The sequence below is a fragment of the Chrysemys picta genome, chromosome 4 (genome assembly GCF_011386835.1).
Source record: "Chrysemys picta bellii isolate R12L10 chromosome 4, ASM1138683v2, whole genome shotgun sequence".
NCBI classification, from domain to species: Eukaryota; Metazoa; Chordata; order Testudines; family Emydidae; genus Chrysemys; species Chrysemys picta.
Window position 1 is genome coordinate 42,020,874 of NC_088794.1, and position 26,069 is coordinate 42,046,942.

A 26,069-nucleotide genomic window follows, 5' to 3' on the forward strand; every position below is an offset into this window, starting at 1 on the left:
AACTGGTTACAGGTTAATTGGGGATGGTTGCGGGTACATCTATGCTGCAATAAAAAACCCACGGCACCAAGCGACCCTGGCTCAGCTGACTCAGGCTCTCACGGATCAGGCTGCTGGGCTAAAATGTGACACTCAGGCTTGGGCTGGAGCCCAGGTTCTGAGACCAACCCCCTTCGCTGGGTTTCAGAGCCCAGGATCCAACTGGAGCACCTACACCGCAACTTTTAGTCCCACAGCTAGAGCCCCGTAAGCCCAAATCAGCTGACCCGGGCCAGCCATGGCCGTGTCACAGGTCTTTTATTGCCATGTAGATTGCATAACCAGATCACGTGCTTCACACAGTGAGAAAAGACTCTTAAAAACCATTATAATTTGTCAATTATGGCATTAGATCTCAATTATGGTTTTATACTTAAACACTGTAATCTTCCAGTTGTGGTGCAGCTGTCACATTTCACTCATTTGTCACCCATTTGGATGGCCTGTGTTACAGATGGCCAGGTTTGGAGATTGAGAAGTGTGTTGCAAAGATCTGATGATTGTGAATTAAACTTTTAAGAATGTAAGAATATCTTGTCATCTTGTAAATACCGTTGGCAAATTTATGGCACATCCCAGTGTGATCTAGGCAGTTTTACCTGATGATGATTCTTTGTATTTTTAAAATAAAAAGTAGAGCTAGTTGCACGGGGGGGAGGGGGGAATAGTTCTAGAACTTTTCAAAGAAATTAGGGACATTTTTGTGTGAAAAATGTTCCCATTTTTCTACCGGCTTTAATAAAAAGAATTCAGTTTAATTTAAAAATTAACACATCTTTTCTTTTCTTCTGACAGGTCAGAGGAATGTCCCTTCCTGCTCTAAATGGGCTCAACCCCTTTCTGCTCTGTTAACTCCTCTTTATCCTTTATCACTCCTTTCCCCTTTACTTTCTCCCTTCTTAGTTGACTGTTTCTTCATCCTGAAGCCACTTCACTGTGCTGGGTCTGCAAGACTGCACGCAGACTTCAGAGCAAAACGGACCAGATTGAATATGTTTCACTGTGGTGCTCATGCATCTCTAACTGTGTTCCAATGCATTCACAGCAAAGTGAAGCTCAAACAACAGGCAAATTCATTTTGAAACCTACTGCTGGGCTGCAAGACTCAGCACAATGGGGACTCTGTTGGAGAAAGGAGATTAGAATGGTAGTGGAGACTAGGATCTGGAAAGAGATAAGGAAAGGCTTGCAAGGAAGCAGAAAGTCCTTCAGGAAGGAGACATTTTCAGGCACAAATCTCCAAATAAACTAAGTCTGGGAGCTTGTTTATATTCTAGTGTACTTTTATATGATTATTTTCATTTAAAAAAAGACATCAACATCAATGTGGTTTATAATGTCTTAAAGGTTTCCCCTTCTAGCAAACCAAAACCAACTTCTCAGTTCCAGCATTCTGAGGTGGGGAAGGGGGAAATATGAAGTCAAACTCTTGGTATCTGTCCAAGAATCTTCAGCATGTATATTTTCTATACCACTCTAAATATATGAAAAAAGACGGTAATCATTCGTACAAAAAGTCATCCTGCATGTTCCCATTGAAGGTTCCACAAAGGCCCACAGTATCATCCTTCCATCGGTCGTCAACTTGAAGATAGAGCCTTAGCCCCTGCCTGTCATATAGTATCTGTAGTCCAATGTTGGTCTTTACTTGCAAAAATACAGAGGAGAGCTTCCTGATTTCAAAAGAATCTGGTGGGAAGGGGAAGGGGAAAAAAGGTAAGTTGAAAGAAAATGGTTAAGAACCTTTTTCTAATTTATGTCAGTTACAGTTTCTATATTCTGAACCCCCCAAAAAGCAACAGTGATGTATCATTAGAGGATAGGATGTATTTTACTGTCTCATAAGGCAAACTAAATGTTTGATACATTCTCTCAAGTTGTGTAAAAACACAACAGATCACTGGCAATTTCATAAAGAGTAAGTAGAATCAAATAGTTTTAAAAACACAGATAATCAGTTGTAGGCAGATGACATCATCATAATGATGGCAATGTACTGCATGAAGCATAGACATTTTGGACAGTTCCCATAGAGCCTGATCCTGCAAGATGCTGAGTGTCCTTAAGCTCTCACTGAAGTCAACACAGATCCTTGCAGGATGCGGCTATGATTTAATATGCAATATACTTGTCTCTCCCAACAATGATATATTAAAAATCCACTGAGTTGAGGCAAGAAAATATGAAACCCAAACTTAAGGCAGAACTCCTCTGGTGGAGCTCAACACCATTATGCTATGTAAGTAGAGCAAGAAGAACTCCCACTGACATTGCTGTGAGTTCTGTATGAGTAAGGAGAGGAGAAAAGTCAGAGTCAAGACCTGCAATGATGATTGGAGAGAATTTTGCTTTTAGGACAGAACTAAAGGACCTTGTAGTCTGAGTGATAGACTATGGGCCTGTCAATGGTACAATTTACTTTATCTTCATGTAAGAGGCTTCTGGCATAATACTAATAATTAATATTTTTGTCATCAAGGCATTAAATACCATTGCAGTTAGTTAGTGAAACACCAATTGGTGCCATCCTATGGGGAATTAGCAATGTGTCAATGGCAACAACATAATTCATATACATGGTTTTAAAAATACTGCTTTGCTGCTTGATATGCATTATTTACTTATGTATTTATTATTCCTTACCATCCGAATAGGGCAGGCTAATTTTGTACTGATCATATATCAAAACATCTCCTGAATGAGTCAGAGTCACTTGCCTCTTGGGATCCTGATTAAGAATCAGATTGACTGATTTGATACATGATCCATCTTGGTTCTGCAAATAGGAGTAAGAGAAACATTTTGAGTTGGGTTAAATGTTAAAGCAGAAGTATGGAGGGGGAAAACTAAATAATTTTCAATTGTATCTTGCCTCTTTAGAAAAATGTATTCGTAAAATATGTGGTTTCAAAGTTCAAAGTTAATATTGAGATTTTAAATATAGATGTTTGAATACACTTGTAACATATTAGACAAATACAGCTCAAAAGTAAGAGACATAAAAACAAATACAGCAAAATCTTTTTCTAGGGCCTGATACAAGCCCTATGCAATCAATGGGACATTACATTAACTTCAGTAGGCTTTGGATCAGGCTCATTTATTTCCGGAAAAAACTTCATTGAAAGTTGATGCTTATAAATAAAATTACATTCTGCACATTATAATGCAAAGAAACAATTTGAGTCAGTCGTTCCATTTAAATGGAAATGGGGTTTTGCCATTATCCAAGTTATTTCTAAACATTTTAAACCTAGAATGCTTTTGAAATCAATAGTAATATATGATATATATATAAAAAGAGGCTTCATGGTGTACATGATTTTAAAGTATATTTGGGCTCATTCTTGCCCAGGCAAGAGATCTGAAATCCACTGGCCTACCCTATTTGCCATGTGTTACAAGCACTCCTCTTATCTAGCTGGTTAAAGCTCATCTCAGAACCACTCTGCAGACTCACTGGCAACAGGACTTTGATGACACATGCCTGCTGTGCCACTGTATCCAACCACATACTTATTGAACTAAGACAGTGATAAGAATGACACAGCCAGGACTACATATAGGCGGATACTTGGGAGTTGTATTGGTTCCCTATGAACACTAGCTAAATCTTACACCAAAGGAAGGAACAAAATCATTCTAAAACAATCTAATGGACCCTTGGAAGTTCCTTGCACTCAGGTCATTGACACCCAGTGATCAATGGTATAAAAGGCAACCAAAAGATCTAAATAATCAGACTTTGCATTGTAAGTGATCACCAGGACTCTGCAGCAGAAACCTGATTCAGAGAATTGCGTTAAATCTAATCTAGGAAAAGGAACATGCCATGTGCCATACATGGTAAAACCAACCAACACCATTCAAAGTTCATAAATTGAATATTTGAATTGCAGAAAACTAAGTGCTCTGAAATTGAAAGACCAATAATTATTCAATGAAAATGTTGCACAAATAATTTCAAATAACTAATAAATATGACTATATTGTAGGCAGCTCATGAATACTTTGTGAACAGAAAAAGAGGCAAAATTCATCAAGTAAATTATTTACTGAATATTATTCTCACGATTCTATTGTACAATGTTGTAACAGGTTGGGCTTTGTTAAAAATTAATGTTTGATTTGGTCACATGTTTTTCAGGGTTTCTAGTAAGCTTCTTTTGGAGCTGTAGTATGCATGGATAGTCAGAAAACTTTTCCCAGACCTGCAGCCTTTCATTTTGGACTTCAAAATATGTGCTTTTGGCATAAAAATTGTCAAAAGGAGGCAGTTCTATGCTCATGCAGTGTACACCTGTGGCTTGTTAGCAATGGCCTTTGCAATGTGAAAGATTCCCATGATCCAAGCTAGACATGCAAAACCTACCTGGCCCACATTTTGTAAATTTGCACAAAGAAACATAGCCAGATAAAGAAACTAGATGGTGTAAGAAAAAACCTAAAGCAAGTAGTGAAACCACTTGGTAACTCAATCAAGTATTGAGCACTTAATATTCCAGCATGTTTTATATTACAGTAGAGTGAACTACAACTAGATACCACACCAAACAGGTGGAAGGCAGTATGAGTTCAAGATTCATTGAACATTGAATTTTTCCAATGTATCACAATTACAGACACATGTGCTAAATAACCTGGCAACTATCCACACAGATGATTCAATAGCTATCAGAGTTTCCAGACAAGTACCTCTGTCTTTGTGAGTAGCTGAACCCATTTAGCCTCCCATTCAAAGAAATAACACTGGGAAAGGGAAAAGAAATGCTTGATAAGTCAAATAGAACTAACAGACTTTACTTGTTAGAATAAAATTCAGCAATTGGTACTTTTGTAACCAGATAAAACCCTAGAAAATCTACGGTAGGGGCCAATCCTGCACTGGAAGTGAAATGGAACAGACGACCTGCAAAGGCTTTTCCATCTTTGAATTGTGGTAACAAAGTTGTTTGTTACATTTTTAAATACATATCTGAGCAGCACAGGAACCAGACTGTGAAGCAGGGTCACAATTTGGTTTCTGCTGTTTCTTTGCTCCAGAATGGGAGTAATCTGTATCGTGCCTTTTGCCAGCACAGATTATTTCACTTTCTGCACTGGCTCCAGTGAACAGGCTGGGGTGTTTGGGGACCAGCAGAGCTGAGATTTTGCCCATTCCCCACCATCTACACATGAAGGGAAGTTGCAGCCCACAGGTGCTGCTCTCCCCCCGTGCAAACTCTGACAATGCAAGTAACCCACTGAGGAGAGTAAGTGGACTCTTTACATCCTCTTACTCTCCTATGCAGGCAAGTAGGAGGACTCACAAATGACCCCAACATGACCAGGTCTATCATGTTTGTTCCGTTTTATTCTTAATATATTATGTATGTATTTATTTTCATAGACATTTCTTCTTCTACAACAGAACACAATGCCAAAGAGAGATGTTTGAAACCTTTACCATTGGCCTTAGGTTCATGTAACTTGATTAAACTTCAAGTATTGAAGATACAGCACGAGCATGATGATGCAACAGAAATCTGGCAAATCATATATTAAAAACCTTCAGCGTGAGGCAGGCATTGCTGCAATAGCTGATAAAAGTGTCTCACTTGAAATGGTTATAAGAGACTGTAGGAAGGCAAGAGAAATGTCCCACAGTCACAAGGGTGGGGGTTTGAGAGACAGCTGGTGGATCAACCACTGACCACACCATCCCACAGATCACTACATGCAGAGGGGGAGCACAAAGGCTGTGGAGGATACTTCAACCCAGAAGCTAGGGTGGCAGCCATAGAGAAGCTCTCCAGTTTTTCTATCACTAGGGTAAGAAAGATTCTGTCCCACCAACACTTCCTACACATTTTCCATGGAAAAACCCAGCATCCAATCCAGCTACTCAGGCGGGGCACAGGGAAAGGATTTGGGTCAATCTGCAAGCAAAAAGTGAGTATACACCTAACACTTTAAGTGCTGACTTCTAGCGGATCATGGCCCAATTAAACTTGAAATTCAGTGCAGATGTAGAAGCAAATCTGATGACCTCCATAAAACCACAGAGAGGTTGAAAGACAAAGTGAAAACCATATAAGAAGAGGTTGCATTCAAGACATACCTGTGGCTAAGCAAATGAAATCAAGAGTATGTAGGCTGAATATTACATAGTATTTTGTTGCTCGTCAGGAGTTCTATGGTACTGTCTGATTCATTTAAGATTTTTACTATACTTGACTCTATGCTTTCTTTCACATATAGTGCCACTTCCCCACCATTGCAACCTGCTCTGCCATATATATTTTGTAGCCTGGCATTACCATGTCCCATTGATTATCATTGTTCCACTAAGTTTCTGTGATGCTTATTATATCAATATCCTCATTTAATACCAGGCACTCAAGTTCACCCATCTTAGTATTTAGACTTCTTGCATTTGTATACAGCACTTATAATTTTTGTCAATATTTAGCTGTCTGCCTTCATGTAATGTAACTGACTCATTTTCGTTTGACTAGGTCATGAAGAAGCTTAATAACCAAACATGAACAGATGCTGAAAAGTTGATTATAAAGTTGCAGTCATGAACCAGGACCCCATTGTACTAAGAACTGTACAAACACAGAAATAATTACAACAAATCTAAGGAGGCAATGATATCAGAAATAGTGCCTGAAAACCAGTGCAGAAAAGAAAGCTTGCCTAGACATCATTTAAATGGACAGAACTATTTGCAAAGTTTGTTGCAACTATTGTTCCACCAAGTACACATCAAGTGCAATAATGCACATGGAATTCATATTTTCTAGATATACAATCCAGACAATTTTCATTGCAGACATTATTCAGTAAATGAACTTAAAATATTTACATCAGTGCCTAGGTGTCCACTGTTTCCTCCTACAAATAACAAGGCAGAAGTCAGGGTACTGAATGTTAAGAGGTTACTAGAAAAAGCAACTGACAGTAACTCACATCCATAATTTGTTTTATGGGGTCATGCAGCACCATTAAAGTGTAGATTTGCAACAGACTCATATGGAACGCCAGTTGCATTCAAGGACTTCCCTGTATCACTAAAAAGCACCAGCAGTGATATTTTACCCAAAAGAGGCAGTTAAAAAAACACAACTGCTGAAATATTTTTTCAGATCTACCAACTATTTGGATTACTGATAGAGACATATACTGGACATATATTTGTACACACAAAAACATGCCTCTGCACAAGCAAATTAAATACCTGTGCACATAACAGCTGATTTTCCAAACATAGTTCAGTATTTGTACATGTTATTTCAAAGCCTGACTGGCTTCTTCATGTCCTCTTGTTTATAAGAGTGACTCTCAGTTTATTGATTGGATGAAACAATACCGTATCGCTTATGTGACTAATCAGCTAACCAACATGGCTAGAATCCCGAATATCAAGTATTGAATTATCATAGCTAATTGTTTGAGACCTATCCAGAATTTACAAATAATATCAAAAACTTTATCAAGTTATTTCAAACACAAAAATGATTTGCTGTATATTGTTTGTTCAGCTGTAAATGTGTAACCTAACATAATATCAACTTCTTCGAATCCAATCGGCAGTTAGATCCTAGCACCCATGTGGAGTCCCAGTGGAATTCTGCATGGGTACTGGGCCCATCCATACAGAGCTCGTTGCAGGGGCCATGATTTGTAAACAGAACAAAGAGAGTAATTTGAAAACAATATGTTTTAAACATTCTTCCTTGAAAGGATAGAGCTATGTAATGTGCTGCAGAAAACTACTGGTGGAAAGAAATGAATGGGATATTCCAGCTAGTGCAGTACTGATAAGCATGTTTAAATGACAGTTAAAGTGGATGCATTGAAAGCAGTCTTTCCCTTTTAAGTTATACTGACTTGGCCTTTCAGAATTCTATTTTCCTACTTTTAAACTTCTATTTTTATTAAAACATGTTAAATGCATTTCATGACTGAGTAATCTAACTTCTTCTTTTATAAAGAGGTTCAGAATGGGCTCAGTTTTGTAGGAACCCCTTTTTAAGCCAATATAGAAGGTTTGCACAGATTACAAAGTGTTTCAATAGGATGGTCATGGTGACAGCATTAAAATGAATATTATTGATGTTGACTTATTGATAATATTCACTGTATTAATAAAAATGTATTCAATAATTTTTATGTTAAGATCATGTCATTTAATGACTGTTATTTACTCCTTTACATAAAACAAGAACCAAGGGTCACCCAATGAAATTAAAAGGCAGCAGGTTTAAAACAAACAAAAGGAAGTACTTCTTTATACAATGCACAGCCAACTCATTGCCAGGGGATATTGTGAAGGCCAAAAGTATAACTGGGTTCAAAAAAGAATTAGATAAGTGCATGGAGGATAAGTCCATCAATAACTATTACCCAAGATCAGTGGTGGGCAACCTGCAGCCCGTCAGGATAATCCGCTGGCAGGCCACGAGACAGTTTGTTTACATTGACCTCCCACAGGCACGGCCCCCCCGCAGCTCCCAGTGGCCGCGGTTCACCGTTCCCAGCCAATGGGAGCTGCAGGAAGCGGCACAGGCCAAAGGGACGTGCTGGCCGTCACTTCCTGCAGCTCCCATTGGCCGAACCGCGGCCACTGAGAGCTGCAGGCGGCCGTGCCTGCAGATGGTCAACGTAAACAAACTGTCTCACGGCCCACCAGCGGATTACCCTGACAGACTGCATGCGGCCCGTGAGCCGCAGGTTGCCCACCATTGCCCAAGATGGTCAGCAATGCAACCGCATGCTCTGGATGTCCTTCACCTCTGACTTCCAGAAGCTGGAAGTGGATGAGAGGGGATGGATCACTCAATGATTGTCTGTTCTGTTCATTCACTCTGAGTGGCATTGGCCACTGTCAGAAGACAGGATACTGGGCTAGATGGACCATTGGTCCGACCCAGTACGGCCATTCTTATTTGTGAATGTAAATTCAGAATGTTGCACATGAAAATGGCTGTGCTATAAAATCTTCAGGCATATTTTCAGAGATTGACTTAACACTTGGCCCTAAACTTGCAAATAATGCCTTCCAGCTTCCATGTACAACAAACTGTAGGCATATAATGTGTTAATATTTATTAACTATCGAACATTGTTCTGCAGAAGGTTTGCTATCTCCACCAAGGATTCTATAGAAGAAATTTTACCTGACAATAATTCTCTGTTTCAGTGAATTGTTTCTTTCATAACATTGCCTCAGCCAACTATCAGCAGGTGTTTTCACATGAACTGCTTTCTCTCTCACTAGACACTTAACAAAAATTCTTATATTCAGAATCCCTCATCATACGAACTACAAAGCCAGTGATGTTGTCACTTGAAACTCAGATAAGGTTAAGCTGTGCTGATCACTTTCCTGAGTTGCTTTCCAAAAAGTGCTTAAACAAAATTTCACATCATTCTGAAACCACTTGTTGCCTGCTGACTATTTATGTCACCAGCTCTAAAGCGCTAGCTGACTAGTGTCTTTGTGATTCAAAGGGCTGGAATCTCTTCAGGTATTTTCTTTCTTCATTTTTTAATCTGCTAGAATGTGATGGGACTGATCAGTGAAAAAAATTTAATAGTCATTAAAAAAAAAAAAGACCAAAAATCTCAGGCCACTGAGAAATAAGAGCTTCTGTAACACACATCTTTGAGATTACAATTCAGATTTATTTCTTATAAGGGAAACACATGCTGGATGTTCCCTAAGGTGAAGCAGTTTATCTGCCAAGCGGGGGCCATATATTTAAGCAAATTAATGGATGCTTCACACCCCTACTCCGGTGGTGTCTGGATTAACTTCAGTGAAGGTACTCTTGATTTACACCACAGATGTTCTGATTTTCCAGTGGCCTACATCGTCAGAACGCTCCACTCACTTATACCTGCAGTAGAGTTTACACTCACTTTGGATTCATGGAAACAGATCCTCTGGTCTAGACTCAGCACAAGACACAAGTATGTGGGAGTGATCCTGATCTTGGGTCTGGTTGTGGGACCCAACATATACTAGAATGGCCTGATGGCTGCTCCAATTTACACCTGGCTGCTTACTGCCCCAAGAGGCTATTCTGGCACCTAGAAATCACCAGGCCACAGAGATAAATTAGGCACGACCCCTGTGTCTGCGGTCAAGAAGAGGGTGAGAACAGCTCCCACGGCTGTATGCAGTCTGAGGATTACCCCAGAAGGTCAGACACATTAACATTATGGTCACATTACAAAGCAGAAGCAGCACAAAGCCACCGAAGCAAGCAAGGCCCAAGTTCTTGCTTATTTTGCACAGAGGCAAGGGAGTGCTGAAAGGGAATGGAGAATAAGGCCCATAATGAGCATCTTGCATATTATCATAACAGAAACTTGAACCAAGACCTTCCTTGTCTATTGGCAACATCTTTAGAAACAGCTCCCTCTAACCAAGACAGCGTAAACTGGCCTAATCTTGCCTCAGCCTCTGTAACCCACTGATGAGCAAGTGTTATGAGTTTCCCTCTCTGTCCCAATACACAGAGGATGAGAGTTGTTTCATCCCCCAATTATAGAGCTCAAGCTGTAGCAGTTTATGACCTGATAAGCCAGCCAAGAGGGAGGCCATTACACCTCAATTTGCTTAACTGAACTGCTGACAGTGTTTCTTCAGGAGATCCCATTTTGCTAGCCATTAGTCCAGCAACACAGAACACAACTGAAATATATTCCTCTTTCTCAAGTTTGGCCAATTCTACAAACCCTGTAGAAGCAGACGTATGTAAACTTTAATGTTTATGTTCCTATTTTTTGTTATACTCCTTTTTTTAATTGCACTAAAAATGAGGATTGAGCTTTCTTTCAGACTACAATACTGGAGTCAGCAACACCTCAGGATTTACAGAAAGTAATCAATGCAGCCCTCTCAGGGGTGAAACACAGTGACTATTTAGAAATGCACATCAGTTTTGAATAGAAAGCGAAGGAGAATACTATAGGCAAATGGAATTACAAAGGAAAATAGAGGGAAGAGGATCTTATTGTGATCTCACTCAGTCAGAGGTAACTCCAGCGGACTGTAAGCTCTTCAAGGAAAATGATTGTCTTTGAACAGTGCCAGCACATTGTCGGAACTATCAGAATACAAATAGCAAATAATAATAAAATCTGTGCAGTTTAGATAAACTTCAGAGTCATCAGTAGAGTTGCTACTGATTTAAACTAGTTAAGTGAGATCAAAATCAGACTCCGAATGTAATTACCCAAGTTGGAATCTGGCCAGGACACAAAGTTTAACCTGTTCTACTATTAGAACAGGTGGCCAGCAGCTCAGTTTTTTTATCTTGTCTCAAACATGGCAACTGCCATAGCACTGTGGTCCTGACATAATATTGGAGCATTAGTTCAGAACAGATGCTAAGTACTGGACAAATTCTGCCCTGGGGTGTACATATATAGCACCTATTGAAGTAAATGAAAAGGCAACCATCCAAAAAAGGAAGTTAGACACTCAGAAATGTGGTGTATTGAGGACTGTGTTGGAATTACAAGCTATCACTTGAAGAATGTGTGGTGGCGGCGGCAAGGGGTTCATGATCCCATTTGCAGGCAAGAGGGCTCTGTAGTAAAGTGTGTGACTGGAGTCAGTCTGAAAGGAGCCAGCTTAAAGCAAGGTGGGGTGAGTTGTGACTCTATGCCTTAAGGAACAGCCTTTTTACTCTCTCTCTGTTTTGGGGTTCTTGTGTGTTATTGTCATAAATTCTAAGCAATAAAGTAGCATTATGTTGCACCCTTCCAGCAAGAGTATTTATGTTTTTATCGAATATATTTTGTGTGTGCTGTTACCACTTTCCACAGCAACTAGGTATTCCCTGGAAGACTAGTACAGACCTGACCCAACTTTGCTTACATTGCAAGGTCTAACAAGGCCACAACACAAGGTTAAATGCTCCAGTTGACTATATCAATCAGGGTTGTATTAGATATCATGAAGGTAATAAAAACCTTGTCCAATATACTGTATTCATCAGCACAAGTAATGTTACAATGATATACATACACACAGGACTGGCTTCACACATGTAGAAGAGATACGCAACTTTTGTATGTGACTACAGGCTGATGGGCAGATGTTTGCCCATTTGCCTAAGACAGCAGAACTCTTAGACTCAGCCATACTTTACACACACACACACACACACACACACACATTTAGAGAGAGTTCACCACCATCAACACTCTCGACGGGTGTACCCAAAACTTTATGCAGCTTTCCAAGCACCACAGCTAAAATTCTTTACAAGTTACAAGAAGCAAAATGAGAAGCCCCTACACCCAATGTACTGAGAATGGTAATAGTGTTTTGTGACTGCTATGTTATGTTTGCTATGTGCTTACGGCAGACCCAAAGAGAGAGAAGAGCCCACTACACCCAGAAGCCTCCAGGACAATCAGATACCAACATTTATTTTTCAGAGTAAGCTCATCTTTTCTATTTTTCCCCCTCACCCAGGGCCTGATCCAATGTCCATTGAAGTCAATGGGAGGCTTTTGATTAACTTTAATGGATCCTAGATCAAGATCCCAAGGCACAGCTCTTCCTCTCTCTGGATGCAGATGTATGAGGCTTTCTCTACAATCCTCCTCAAAAAAATCTATTTAAATGCCTTTAAACATAAATTAATTAAAGAAAATCATTGCTACAGTCTTATTTTTAAAGTGTTACATTGTACAGGTAGTTGGTTGTGGATTTTTTTCTCTCATACTGAACGCATTTTTCTGACTCCGGTAACAGAAAATAGAAGATATAAGATATAATTAGAAAGCATTAAGCCTTACCGGTCCACAAGGAGCATTTTGCAGAGACACTGTAAACTTGCCAGATCTGTGGCTTTTTGCCAGAATATATTGGCAGGTAGCTTGGAAAGTGTATTTGCGCCCATCAAATGTCATGAAGTTAATGTCTCCTGAGACAGAGCATTCAGCTGATATTAAAAAAAGGATAAAGTCCTTTATTACAGAGCAAAAGTGTTTGTTGTAAATACTCTACAACTTCTATTATTACTGTAAGATTCAAATACTCTGGTATGGATCGAACAACTTTAATGACTCATTAACAATGTTATTCATGTGCTGTACTCAAGTGTTAGTGACAGGGAGGGAATGCATTAACCAAGCCCACATAAAGCAGTTAGAATATGAACACTTGATCTTAGAAATTTTCCTGGGATCCACTGCAAACTAACACTCTGAATATTGATAATCACTGCTCTATAGATTTGTCAGGCTAGTAACTGTTGGGACTTAGATACCACAGTGGTGAGCATTATAGAAAACCCTAAGACAGGTGGATAATTGGATGTGTAAAATTTGGATTCTTGATTATTTTTATTTTTTTATATATTATTGTACACAAAAAAAACGGTGTTAAAGGCCCATTAAGGTTGCAAAGTCAAACATTCAAAAGTTAAACGCCAGCATTAAGTTAAGGTTATCTGTTTATAACTCAGCCAGATTTGAGATTTTTTTTCTTTCACAGGAACAACAAAAATTTAATTCCTGACACCAGGGCAACCCCCACTGCCAAAGTTCAAGTCTTTTCTCCAAAGCAAGCAGTGCTCGTGATTGGCAATGAAACAGCTATAAGAATGTAGTCAAAACAATGCATTTTTCCCTACTCTTGTTTTTGGAAAAACAAATCATCTGAGGAAGACATCTGGCATGAAAAATTTCAGCTCAAACAGTTTAAATTATAATGGGAAATGTTGGTCAACATAAACTAAAGATGGTGCCGCCAGTTCTGCCTATAACAACACTCAACTAACGTACTGTGAAGAGCATTATCTAGCTGAATAGAAAAATGAAGATGGCTGTTATGAAGGTCATTGCAATACCTATTACAATGTGTGTACAGGGGTGTATGTGTATATGTAGTTATATAAAGAGACACACACACGTTGTACAATAGGAAATCTTGTTAAAATATGTCTCAGGGCAGAATTTGGCCTTAAGTAACAATTGGCTATTATAAACTAACATAATGTTTTGGAATCTATGAGGTACCTGACCCGAGGTCCTTTACACATACCTGGACAGGTAAGATTTGTGCAGGTCCACTTTCCTCCAATACAAGTACTGAAAGAAAAATCAAAAGGTGCATATTAAAAAAAATTCAAACTTGTCCATCAGCTCCACCTCCTGGTTTTCTGCTCCATGGAGACATCACCAAAACAGTAAGTGGGATGGAGGGGTACGGCAATAGCAGAAGATGGCCAGACCCAGATATTGTGGGCAATGGTTGAACTTGATTATAAGTGGGGAGATTGCTGAAAGAAGTGCTATCTGTTAGTTTGCATAGAGGCCCACAAAATCTAGGATTAGTCTTGCTTTTCTCATTAGTGATCATTATAAAAACTAATGATGAATGAACCTCAAAAGGTCAGGGAGCTTTAGTTTGGATCAAATCACTTGAAAACCTGGATGTTTATCCAAACTTTATTTGAACCTGTTGGATGTGCTTGATACAGAAGTTCAGGTCAATTCCTTTTTTTTTTTTAATCTGAACTTGATCACCTCTCCTTAGTAAAAGAAAAAACAACATGGAACAATTCTGTTAATAAAAGGACTGTATTGTAGAGGGCTGAGTTTTAGGGAAGTCTCACTTTCTAAGATTTTTGTTCAGACTCACTCACAAGATGTTTCTCTGCAGCATCAGAACCCCTTAAATATTTATACGGTTAGACTTTTCTGAATATGTAATGAGTCTGAAGAAAAAATGGAAAGTATCAAATACTTGTTTGTTCTGCAACATGCCTTCCACTCTTCATAAAATAGGAAGCCTTGCATCTGAAGTGCTATTGCTATCATGGTGCGCGGTGTATCCAGCATCACTGATCTCTCTCTTAGAAATTTTTTTCAGTACAGAAAACAGTAGTTGGTGCAGTTATGAAGTGCCCACATCAGAATAGCATTTTTATTATTACAGTTCAGAACCGTCCCGTTTTTAACTCATGAAGAAGCGGGGGAGGGGGGGAAGGGAGTCACTTTGCAAGGCCTATGGTATGCAAGAATATGACCAAACACATTTAAGTACTATTGAAATAGAAGTTCTAACAACATTTTTAAGGACAGCAATCTGTAATAACACTAAGCAATAAGGGGGAATCAATGTTAAGGCAAAGACTGAAGATGTCTATTTTCTGTAGCAGAGGTTTATAAAAAGAATAGAAAGCTGTTCAATTTTTCATTTTATTGAAATGAAACCTGTATCTATCCTGCTCAGCAGAACAATTTGATCTTGTCAAAGAAAGAACATCTTCCTTTTGGCCTTGAAGGTAAGATATGCAGTCTACTTAACGCTTCTTTGTGGAAAAGCATATTCAGGGTGTACTGTAACTATAAGAGTGGTGTGGCTCATATCTCAAACATCTACATCTCTACAAGAATGAAGGAAGGAAGAGATCCCTGAGCACAGATCTCATTATACATCACCACTTTGCATTGTCTGCTCATCAGACATGTCTTTAAGACTCTTCCACCTTCCAGACTACAGCACACATAAAAAGACAATGGTTTGATTTAGTGTTGTTGCTTTCAAAGTGTGTCAGATGTAATTCCCATAGGACCCATGAAATCCGGCCATACCAGAGCATCCAGAACAGCAGAAACAAGCTTCTCTAATCAGCCTTATTAAAATGCAGTCTCATATTTTTGCGCTCAACACCACAGAATGATCTATTTTATTGGTGTCCAATCTGTGACTCTTGAAGCTCTAAATTGTGGCCCTCAAGTTTCACAACGTTAAAATATGGTCTTGATTATAAACTGAAAATGCATTCCCCAAGCCAGGCTTTGCAATTATTTAAATGAAACATTTGAATCAGCTTTGTCACTACAGGAAGGAGCTAGGGGACACTGCCTCCTCAGCTGACTTCCACTCCTTCCCCTGCATCCCAGAAGCAGCTCCATTATGAGCCGGAACTTCATGAGCAGCTCCTGTCCCTTCCCTGCTGCAGCTGTTCAGCAGTTCCCCCACTTGCTGCCTACTGGATTGCAGGGGAAGGGGAGTAGCTCTGGTTGCGTCACGGTGGGGTAGTGGGCAGCCAGACCTAGTGGTCAGAGACAGAGTCCACAGTCATGAGACAGAAGTCAAGTATCAGATGGGTCAGGATACCAGGAGCTCAGAAGCAGGAGACAAACTGGAGATCAGAACCACAAGTCAGACACCAGGAGTCAAGCCAGGGGAACAGGAAGCACAAGGCACACAGTCCAGAACAGGGTGGATCCCAGTTGTTCAGACAGCTTCCTGTTCCTGCTGCTGGCTTAAGTAGGACCAGCAGGCCAATCAGCTACTCTGTCATTCCACCAATAGGACCTCAGGGGAGGAGCCTCAAACTGGAGTTCATGGGTCCTGGGTAAGCAGTTGTCAGCAGGCTACCAAGTGGCGGGTTGGAGCATGGCTACTCCTGTCCTACAGACCCAGATTCAAGGCCCATGGGTTGCTCCATTGCTTACTTACCTCCCAGGTTGTGGGAGCCTGACGAGGAGCTGACAGAAGCTGAGTTGGCTCTGCCTGAGCCTAAAGGAATATTTAGCGAAGAGTGGTTCCCCTCCCCTACACAGCCTTGGCTGGGGAGAGGATGAAAAACTGAGAACCAAAAATAGTTATAGCTCCAGTTATGGCTCCGAGTCCAGGTTAAAGTAGCCTGGGGGCTGCTTTATCTTGTTCCAGCTGGCTACAGTCCCCAAGGGACTATACACTAAACAGGGAGGACCAGAGCGCAGCCTGCTCCAGCCATAATCCCTCCCCACAAAGAACACACACCAGTTGCACCAGAGGCTGTAGGGAGAAAGAGGTGAAGGAACCAACTATACTCAATGAGTGTCCAAGGAGGACTCCTCCATACCTAGAAATCCCCTGCAGGAGACATGGTTTCCACTCCATTTGTGCTTCCTGAGTACACAAAGGGAAGAGAACATAGGGGATTTTAGGGGAGTTGAACAACTGGAGCTTTCATTGACTTCATTTGGAGGCATGGGTACCCAGCAGCTCTGAAAAATCCAGCCTTGTGTAGCTGATTAATAAATCACCAAGTACAGGTCATGCAATTGGTAAATGCAGAGGGCAGCTGCGAAATGAATTCATGATCACAGTAAAGAATGGTGAGCCCAGAATAAGTGTCTGTGAAACTTTAAGGATTCTATAATTATATAAATTTCTCCATCTAAGATTAACATCTGACCCTATAATTAGACTCTTTCTGATATTATCCTAGCAGTTTCACTATCCTAATATTTGATCTACCATCCAAATTCAGATTCTGCCTGTCCCTAGGGAATTTCTAGATTCAAAGAAGTGTTGACAACACCACAGAAATTAAACAAGGATACCTGAGAAGAAGATTATTTTAGAGTCTAAAACAAGATGTCTGATACTTATCTTGAGTTTCCACAGATTATCTCAATTTGGGTTTGAGCTAAATTTTATCCCAGTATAAATGAGTACAACTCCACTGAAGCCCTAGAGCTGTGCCAGTTTACACCAACAGAAAATCAGACACAATTATGTAAAAATTTCTAAGTTTATTTAATTTGTTAACATTTATCTGCTTTATTTTTCTGATTTGCCTTTCATAAATGAAAAGAAAAGTGCATTCACTGCCCCTCCATAATCAGACAAAATATGTTATATACAAATTGATTGTATTTTCATCAGGGCTTTGGAGTGGAGCCTGGAGCTGGAGCGCGGAGCAGCTCCGGAGCAGTGGAGCTGCAGGTTTTTGCCTGGAGCTGGAGTGGAGCCGGAGCACAGCTCCAAAGCCCTGATTTTCATAAAAATAGGGGATGTAAGAAAGGGCTTTTTGTCTCATGATCAAATGATTAATCAAGTATGCAGTACAAAAAGGGAAGTTACTAACCAGTTATTGCACTCCTCATGAACCACAGAGCCCGTTCTATAGGAATTTCCATGATAATCACATGGGCATTCTGTAGGCTTGACACATAATTCATTTTCATAAATTAGACCTAGAAGGAATAATCCAACATGAAATAAATGTGAATGAGCTTCATTAATGGTGGCTGGAGCTTTGTCTACCTAACTAGTACTTCTAATAATAAAACTAATGGCCCTATGGAGTAAATGTTTTAGAATAGCTTGAAGTTTCTTCCATCTTGCAGAAAAAAATTATATCTAATTAAATATTAGATTTAATCCCTTTATTGTTGGAGATACACTGAAATCACCGGGAGCTGCAGGTTAAAGTTTAGTATCTTTGAAAGTCACACTGCTTTATTTAAGTGCCTTATGGATCTGGGAGCTTAATGTCAAGCACTCATTGTTTGACACTCTTGGCCTTTGGCCATACATTTTATTCACTGTTTGCTGTGTATTTTGTTCCTTTAATAACTAATTTAAATTATAGCTATTTTAGTACTAGAACCCATAGCACAATAGCCCACTGGAAACTAAGCAGATAATAGAGATGAGTACACTTACATACCAGCAGAGAATTACTGAGGGGCACCACTTTTAAGATTCATGGAACATCACTACTCTGTTTGATCCGTCCCCTTCCAGACAGTTATATGTCCAATAACTGACAGTAGCAAATGGAGAATAGGGACAAGATTTTGTATTTACGTATGTGCACAAGGCTAAGTTAAGAAATACACTCTGTACAAATAGGGACACTTCTAGGACCCCAGCTCCCAGCATCAGCAGAATCTCAGCTTTCATTTAAAAAACCATAACTATGTATGTTTCTAGCCTTCATGGTTGCAAAAGACAGCTTGAAAATGTAACTTGAGTGTAACCAGTGCCATGATTTCTGCCTGAGTCTGCAGACGCCTCTAGCAGTGAGATGAGCAAGAGCCACTAGAACTAGGGAAGAAACTGCCTAACCCCAAAACCAACACCAGAGCAAATCATTGCCTCTTGTGCAGGGGGTGGAGCTCTGTTGCTTCTGTGGTGGTTCCACCTGGCTACTGGTTGCAAGAGTGGGAAAGGCTCAATCAGTGCTGGGAGAAGGGCCTCCCCGGTACTCCCCCTGTTGAGGCAGCAGCCATGATGAGTCCCCCTTGCGAGTGTGTGCCTAGAATGATCCCCAGCTTGCCTCCCCAGCCTGGTGCCCATTAGTTTCACCAAGGCTCACACACATATCTGAAGGCCAAATTTAGCCATAGGGTAAGTTTAGCCATAGATAAAACAAGTTTGAGAAATAAGGCTGTGTTACCATCTGGACAGTAGCATCCATCGACACAGGGAAGTTCACTGTCAATACACTGTGTTTTTTGCTGACATGAAACTGGGCAACAGTCGATACATTCATTGTAGATTAAAGGTTCTTCACAGGTAATAACTGAAAAATGAAACAAGCTGAGAAATGAAAAGGCATTATGCTACCACCTCAGTGGAAGTTAATACTATTCACACTGTTTTCATATATTTTACTTTTTTTAAATTCACGTATCCAATCGGACGTACTGAATTGCGAAGGTTTATCCAAGTGCTACTTGAATAAAACATTTTTAAGTCCTTGCAAATTTTATATTTCAGAAATCAAAGGAGTATTAATCAATATCTGAAACAGCACGTTTACAATAGATAAGATGCACAATCTTCTCAAAAATACCTGCAATGTTTCTAACAGGATGATTTATTTTAAAACATTTTCAAGTTATTAAAAAACATATGCTTCATAATTTATGACAGTCTTACATTTATATAGAACCTTTCATAATGAAATTTCCTAAGTACAGACTAAATGTGCAAAAATTAGACATAGTGAAGTTCATCTAGCACTGAAATGCAGTCAGCTCTATGTTGTCTCTGGAAGGCACATTGAACCACAATAGAAAGAAAGATGTGCAGAACTGTCTCATCAAAGTTCAGCTATTGGGTAATATTTTCAAGTATGTGAGTAGCCAACATACCACATTGCTGAAAGTGTGTCCGCCATCCATGAAGGGGTTTTCCTGCTTGAGCACAGGTCCTGGCATATTCAGTTAATGCTCGACACCAAGTTGCATGATCAGCTGCTGACCTTATACAAAGAAAAATTGGCATGACCTTACTTTCTCCGTATAATCATATAACTTCATAAATATTTTGCTAAGTCTTGCATTGTTTCAACAATATGTATCTTCTGGTATTTGAATTTATATTAATAAGGAATAACATTTTGAAATACTGTGTTGGTTAAATAACCTAAAGTTCTTAAATGAATAAAACATTCTACCCTGCTTGGGAGACTACTTATCAATATACATGGTGCCTGATTCTGATCTTAATTATATTGGTATAAATCAAGAACAACTCCATTACAATCAATGGACTTTTATAGCAATGTAAAAGTAATGAGAGTGAGATTAGAATCAGGTTCTTGATTTTTAACAAAGAGAAGAAATTCTCTCAGAAAAGTTATTAAGCTCAAGGGAACAAGAGGAAAGCATTAAGAGTGCCATCAATGTGCTCAGCACGGTACAGGATGCAAAAGGCTGTCTTTGTCCCAGCAATCTTACATTTTAAATCACAGTCAGAACAGTTCAGACAAACAGTGCATCAGGTTGCCAGATGACAGAATAATATTCAAGGAGTATAGATTTTTAAAAAATCATTGATTGTCTCTGTTTGTCAGACTAACATATGTTTTGTGGAAGATTTTTTTTATTTGTTTGTTGATGCAGCAATCCTGCACCATTAGAATAGAACATACTGATTATAGCATAGCATATACAGTAAAATACATACACACTCAAGGATAGATAAATTGGGTAATTTAAAACTCATTGAAAGTTGCTGGGCCTGAGGCTTTTCTCACTTAAACCAGAGAAACTGAGAATAACTCCACTGAATCTGTGATGGTATGTGGGTATAAAGCCAGGCCCATTTATTACATCACAAGAACTGTTAGATAAAAAGTGTTATGCAGAAAAGACATGCATTGAAGGGTCAGATATATTTTCTGTAGAGAAGAAAATGTGTTATCTACCAGCTTTTGAATTATCAAAAAATGCTTACTTACATGCAGAGGTCATTGGTGCAACTAGCCATGAAAGGAAGAGGACTCACATAATCATGACATTGTTCAAATGGGGGCCATAGTAGTGTATTACACAGAGCATATGCCTTCTAAAAAGAAAGAGATTGCTGTTGTGAAAGGAGTGTTCTTAAGAACATAAGCAGCATAGCATATTGTGCAAAAGCAAAACATGTGGCATGCTCATTAAGTAACCTCAGGCTAGGAAACAGTTTCTTCTCAGCAACTAAAAGCAGTTGCCTGTAGCATATTGCTCTCCATCAGGGCTGACTAGAGAAGGAAGGAGTGAGGTGTCAATTGTTCCAAGGCCTTAGTTCAGGGTCCCCCCAGAATTGCCTGTAACTGAGGTGAAATGGCAGGGGGCAGCAAACAAATTTCTCTCAACATCCTAAGCTTGTCACAACATTGACTCCTCAGTGCTGTCTGTTATTGTCTGTACAATCACTGGATATGGACCAAGATGAGAACCTTAGACTCTGTGTTAGAGCTCAATCTGAATGCTCTCAAAGTTGTAGTTCGTGTTCTGGTAGGGCCCATTCTAAGCTCAGTGCACGTACTACCACAAAAAACTTCTGCACACTTTAAACATTTACCTGTCATCAATAAAGGCTTCAAACACCTCCTGCCCTGAATTGAGAGGACCAGACAACCTCTGTCAAATATATCTTCAGGCTTCACAACATGCCCAAGGGTCAATACACTCTAGTTCTGTCAGCCTAGTGGGCAAATTCCAGCATCCCCTCATTACAGACACCCAGCATGTAGGTCAATTAAAATATACAATAAAATGCATCACAACCAAAATGTGATCTCTCAAGTCATCTGCCACTGGCTTCAGTACAAAATATTTCATCTTGGGGGGCTTCCCCAAAGCACATCATGTAGAGTGGGAAAATATTGGAATTGGGGTGGGCAAAAGGAGTGATAGCTAAACCCTTCTTGCTGCCACTTATGATGCATTTTATTTCTGTCTTCTTAAGGGATATTTGCCTAAGGAAGGATTCCAGCATTGGCCCTTTGGTTTGCAGCATTTCACTGATACAACTTGAAAAAATATTGCTCAAGAATGTCACCGAAATTTTTCTTCCTTGGTTACAGAGATGAAATTTTGGTCCCCAGTGGCAAGAGAAGTGCTTTAATCTCTTTAAGTAGCTGTTTTGGCACCAGATCTAGAGGAAGCCACTGGCCTGGTTTCCAGACTGCACCTTTTCTTATGATGAGACAGCAGAATGTGCCGAAAAATCAAGGACTACATTACAAACTTAAAAGAGAAGGCAGATGAAAAAAGCACAAGAATGAACCAATCCATCAACCACTCCAAACCCCTTTCTAACTAAGCAAAGTCTATGTCTTTGAGGCAGTGTCAGGAAAAAATATGCACCTTGGAACTAGATGACACTAATCAAAGAATACTAACATAAACATCATACCTGGTACTAAAGGTTTTTGACTAAATCCTGCACTCTGAGTATTAAGTGAGGGAAAGAAGATGGTAGGAGAAGCAATTGTCCCCCAACCCAGTACTATCCCCCACCCCCTCCCATAGAAGTAGGAAGGCAGAATCTCGCTATAACACTTGAGAGTTGAGAAAAGCAGACATTTAAACACACCAGCCTGGATTGCACACCATATCCCCGAAAAAAAACATATCTAGCCCCTTAGCCAGCTAGTAGATAGGCTGCAGTGAGCAGTAAGCAGGAATAGCAAATCGGAATTTGCAGTTTGCTCCTGCTTCACAGTCTCTCTTCACCCCCTTCCTCACAGCCTGTGGGTAGGAGTCCTGCTCTGCACCACAACATTCCTATAGCAAAGGACACACTGGGCAGCATCTCTATTCTCCCTCGATGCACTGACCAAGACCCTATAAGAATTACAGATTGTTAATTTCTCTTGTTAATTTTGATTCACACCTGTAGAGAGTCTTGGCTTTGGGTCAAACAGGGTGGCTCATAGTTAAAAGAGTTATCCCAGTCAGGTGAGCCCTGTGGACGATTTTCCCTCCAGCTCTCTACAAACTCTGCAATGTCTTCAGTCAATTTTCCTAAGAAATATACACAAATATTAAAGCATCAATTTGACACAGAACAACAATAACCACATTTGTATAGGCTCTTCCATCCGAGAACCTCAGATCTTAACAACCATGTCAAAGGATGACTGTCTCTTTAAGAGTTGGGTCAGCCCCACTTGTGACTAACCAGTGGCCTCCCATCTGAGGCTGCAAGGTGAGGTCGATAGCCTGAAGGTCCATATCATGACCAGCAAAGTCTCAGCTGGTTAGGGAGGCCCTGTGGTAGGCCCTGGAACTCTGGAAATAGCCCAGCTGGTTGGTGTTTCCCAGGACAATGACACTGGAAAGTGAGAGCTGCAGGGAGCAGGAAGGCTTCTACAGAAGACCATGGATTAAGGGAAAGAACCCAGTTATATGAAACTCCCAGGAAGGTGGCCTGGAGAATGAGAATAACAAGGAGTCCCTGGGTCAGGGCAAGGACTTGGAATGTCAGAGAGGTGAGGGAAACACCTGTGGAAACTATAGCCCATGTTCGGCACAGGAAGTATTTTATATATGTTTTTTGCCTACATTTTTGGTTTAACCCAATAAAGTGTGCCCTGAGGCAAGGGCTGAAACTGACTGTGGCATAGCATTCATTCTTCATCGAGCTGGGTGAGGGTAATTTAAAGGGCCAGCTGGGAGAAGGCAGCTAAGGGCTGCACTCTGCAATAAGCCATTAAACTTGAAAGCCCACTTTAAAGGTACAGAAATAGTATCTTCATTTTTATTTTTGGAGAAAATGAGACACAAAAAGCTTAAGGGCAAGAATTTCAGAAGTGACTAGTGATTTGGGGCTCTCAGCTTGAGATACTTTAAAAAGGCCTGATTTTCAAATAGTACTAACCAACCACCCTCTCAAAATCTGGACCCTCTCATGTCTCAGGTTGGGTGCCCAGAAACTGAGGGTCTGAAATCACTAGTGAAAATCTTGGTTGAAATGAAATGACACATTGCTTGAATTTTTGGTGGTTTTCTTTAATTACACGTTAAAGTTTAATTATATATTGACTTATCCTCCCAAAATAGTAGTGGTATTTTCAGGTTGCCAGAGACTCCTTGTGCACTTAGAGAGAGAGGAGGGAACACTGTCAAGTGTAAAAAACCTATCTACTTTTTAGGTTCCTAGAACCCAAAGTATAAGTACAGTTCTAGCTGGGTGCTGAGCCAAATGTTTAGTTTATTTTGAAAGGGATTCCTAACCATAACCCTGGAGCCCATATTGAACCCAGATATCCTTACAGATAACACCTGACAGAAGGGTTACAATATCTTATTTTAATTTCAAATACAGATCTACTTTTAAACACAATTAAGATTACCATAAAAACTACACTGGAGGAATTAATTTTTGACCAGGAAAATGAAAGTGAACTGAAGCAAACCTATATTAACATCATAACAAATATGTAAAAATACTCACCATAACTAGTCTCAAGCTCATCCTGCAGGATAGCATTGTTGTTTCCACATAACCCATGTGTTTTGCCCAAGTAGTCTGGTGTCAACTTTATATAAACTGCAGATGTACCATCCCAAGCCAGAGTGAATGCATACCGATGTCTAACTAGGATGTATCCAGCTAGTTTTTGGATGTGTACATTTCCTATAGCATGAGGTAACTGAACTCTGTGAAGCAAGCATAATTAAAGACAAAAGAGCAAAGAATTTTTATATTTTTAAATGAAAAAGATCTCCATGTAAAGGAATTATTACTCAGTGATTTAATGACTTCCCTATAAACTTGAGGGAAACTGTGCTTTGAGTAATACTGATGTAAATCTGGAGTAACTCAATTGAGGCCAACAGAGTTATATCAGATTCACATCCAGCTCCAAACATGAATGCAGAAATTTTATCCTCTAATACCACAACATAGTTTAAATATCATTCTCCTAGTGCACTACTTTGTGAACTGTAGAAATGTTACCATCAATATGGATGGCATATTTGCCTTTTAGCTGCCAATAAGTGATGCTGCTTATATGTACACTGATGTAAACAATGTCATGAGAATTGATTCAATGTAAAAACAAAACATACCACAATAAATGTGAATGTAATTACCCAAATCCTTTGTAGATGACCTCACTGCTCAACTTTATTTCTTCATCTCCAGAAAAAAATAGGCTAACAGACCTTTTGCAGGAATAGGGTGACGATTTGCATTCTGGATCATTATTAACCTGCCAAATGATATTATTGGGGAGAAGTTACATTTTAATAACTTTCTCAACATTCCCTATGCTGCCCAACTAATACGTTCTGTCCCAATCATGACTTTTAGCAATGATCTCAAGGGGCAACAGGATAGTTTGGTCACCAAGGCTTCAGTCCTGGGTTTCTCCAAGACTGCCAACAATTGTGATATGCAGCAGTATAGCTATGCCGCTGTAGTGTAGACGCTTGCTATGGAGATGGAAAGAGTTTTTCCATCAACCTAGCTGCATCTATAGCTACATCTAACTACGTTGCATAGGGTGTGAAATTTTTCAGTCTAAGATTTAGGGGTAGACCCAGTCTAATTTGGCCATCATCTTCTCTCCAGACTCTGAGCCTGATCATATCCTCCCAATTTTGCAGTGTACAAAGCAAATTCTATTTAAGATGCAATGCTACTAACAGGAACTGGTGACTATATGAGTTGCAGTTGACAAAATGATGCAATGCAAGTTACTGCGTTCCCTAGAGTTTAGCCATTGGAAACAATGGCAATACACTAACACAGAAAAAGAAGTACACAGCAGTGACATGCCTGTGGGGGAAGGAGATCAAAGGTTGGCATCATTGGCAGAGCATAAAGGGCAGGGAGAAGAATAAGGGAGACCAATCAAAGATGCAGGAAAAAGCAGAATGAAGTAGGGTGCTGCGTGCAAGGACAAGAAGTTTGAACTTGCTGGGCAGTGCAGTGGGAAGCTGGTGAGGTTACTCAGCAAAGGGCAGGGGATTAGATGGCTGAAATAATGTGTGGA

The 26,069-nt window shown here is 39.8% G+C and overlaps 1 protein-coding gene across 1 annotated transcript in view; it reads right to left on the minus strand.

The window, feature by feature from the left end:
- The window catches only part of OTOG (otogelin), a 169,766-nt gene that overhangs the window by 119,890 nt on the left and 23,807 nt on the right, over positions 1-26,069 (minus strand). Inside the window, exons 6-16 of the mRNA XM_065592102.1 lie at positions 25,165-25,283; positions 24,521-24,726; positions 22,958-23,088; positions 21,033-21,139; positions 19,942-20,051; positions 19,242-19,367; positions 17,925-18,033; positions 14,096-14,142; positions 12,847-12,992; positions 2,683-2,815; positions 1,551-1,728 (exon numbers count right to left, since the gene is read on the minus strand). Coding sequence (XP_065448174.1) covers positions 1,551-1,728; positions 2,683-2,815; positions 12,847-12,992; positions 14,096-14,142; positions 17,925-18,033; positions 19,242-19,367; positions 19,942-20,051; positions 21,033-21,139; positions 22,958-23,088; positions 24,521-24,726; positions 25,165-25,283 — 1,412 coding nt within the window. The remainder of the gene's footprint in view (positions 1-1,550; positions 1,729-2,682; positions 2,816-12,846; positions 12,993-14,095; positions 14,143-17,924; positions 18,034-19,241; positions 19,368-19,941; positions 20,052-21,032; positions 21,140-22,957; positions 23,089-24,520; positions 24,727-25,164; positions 25,284-26,069) is intronic.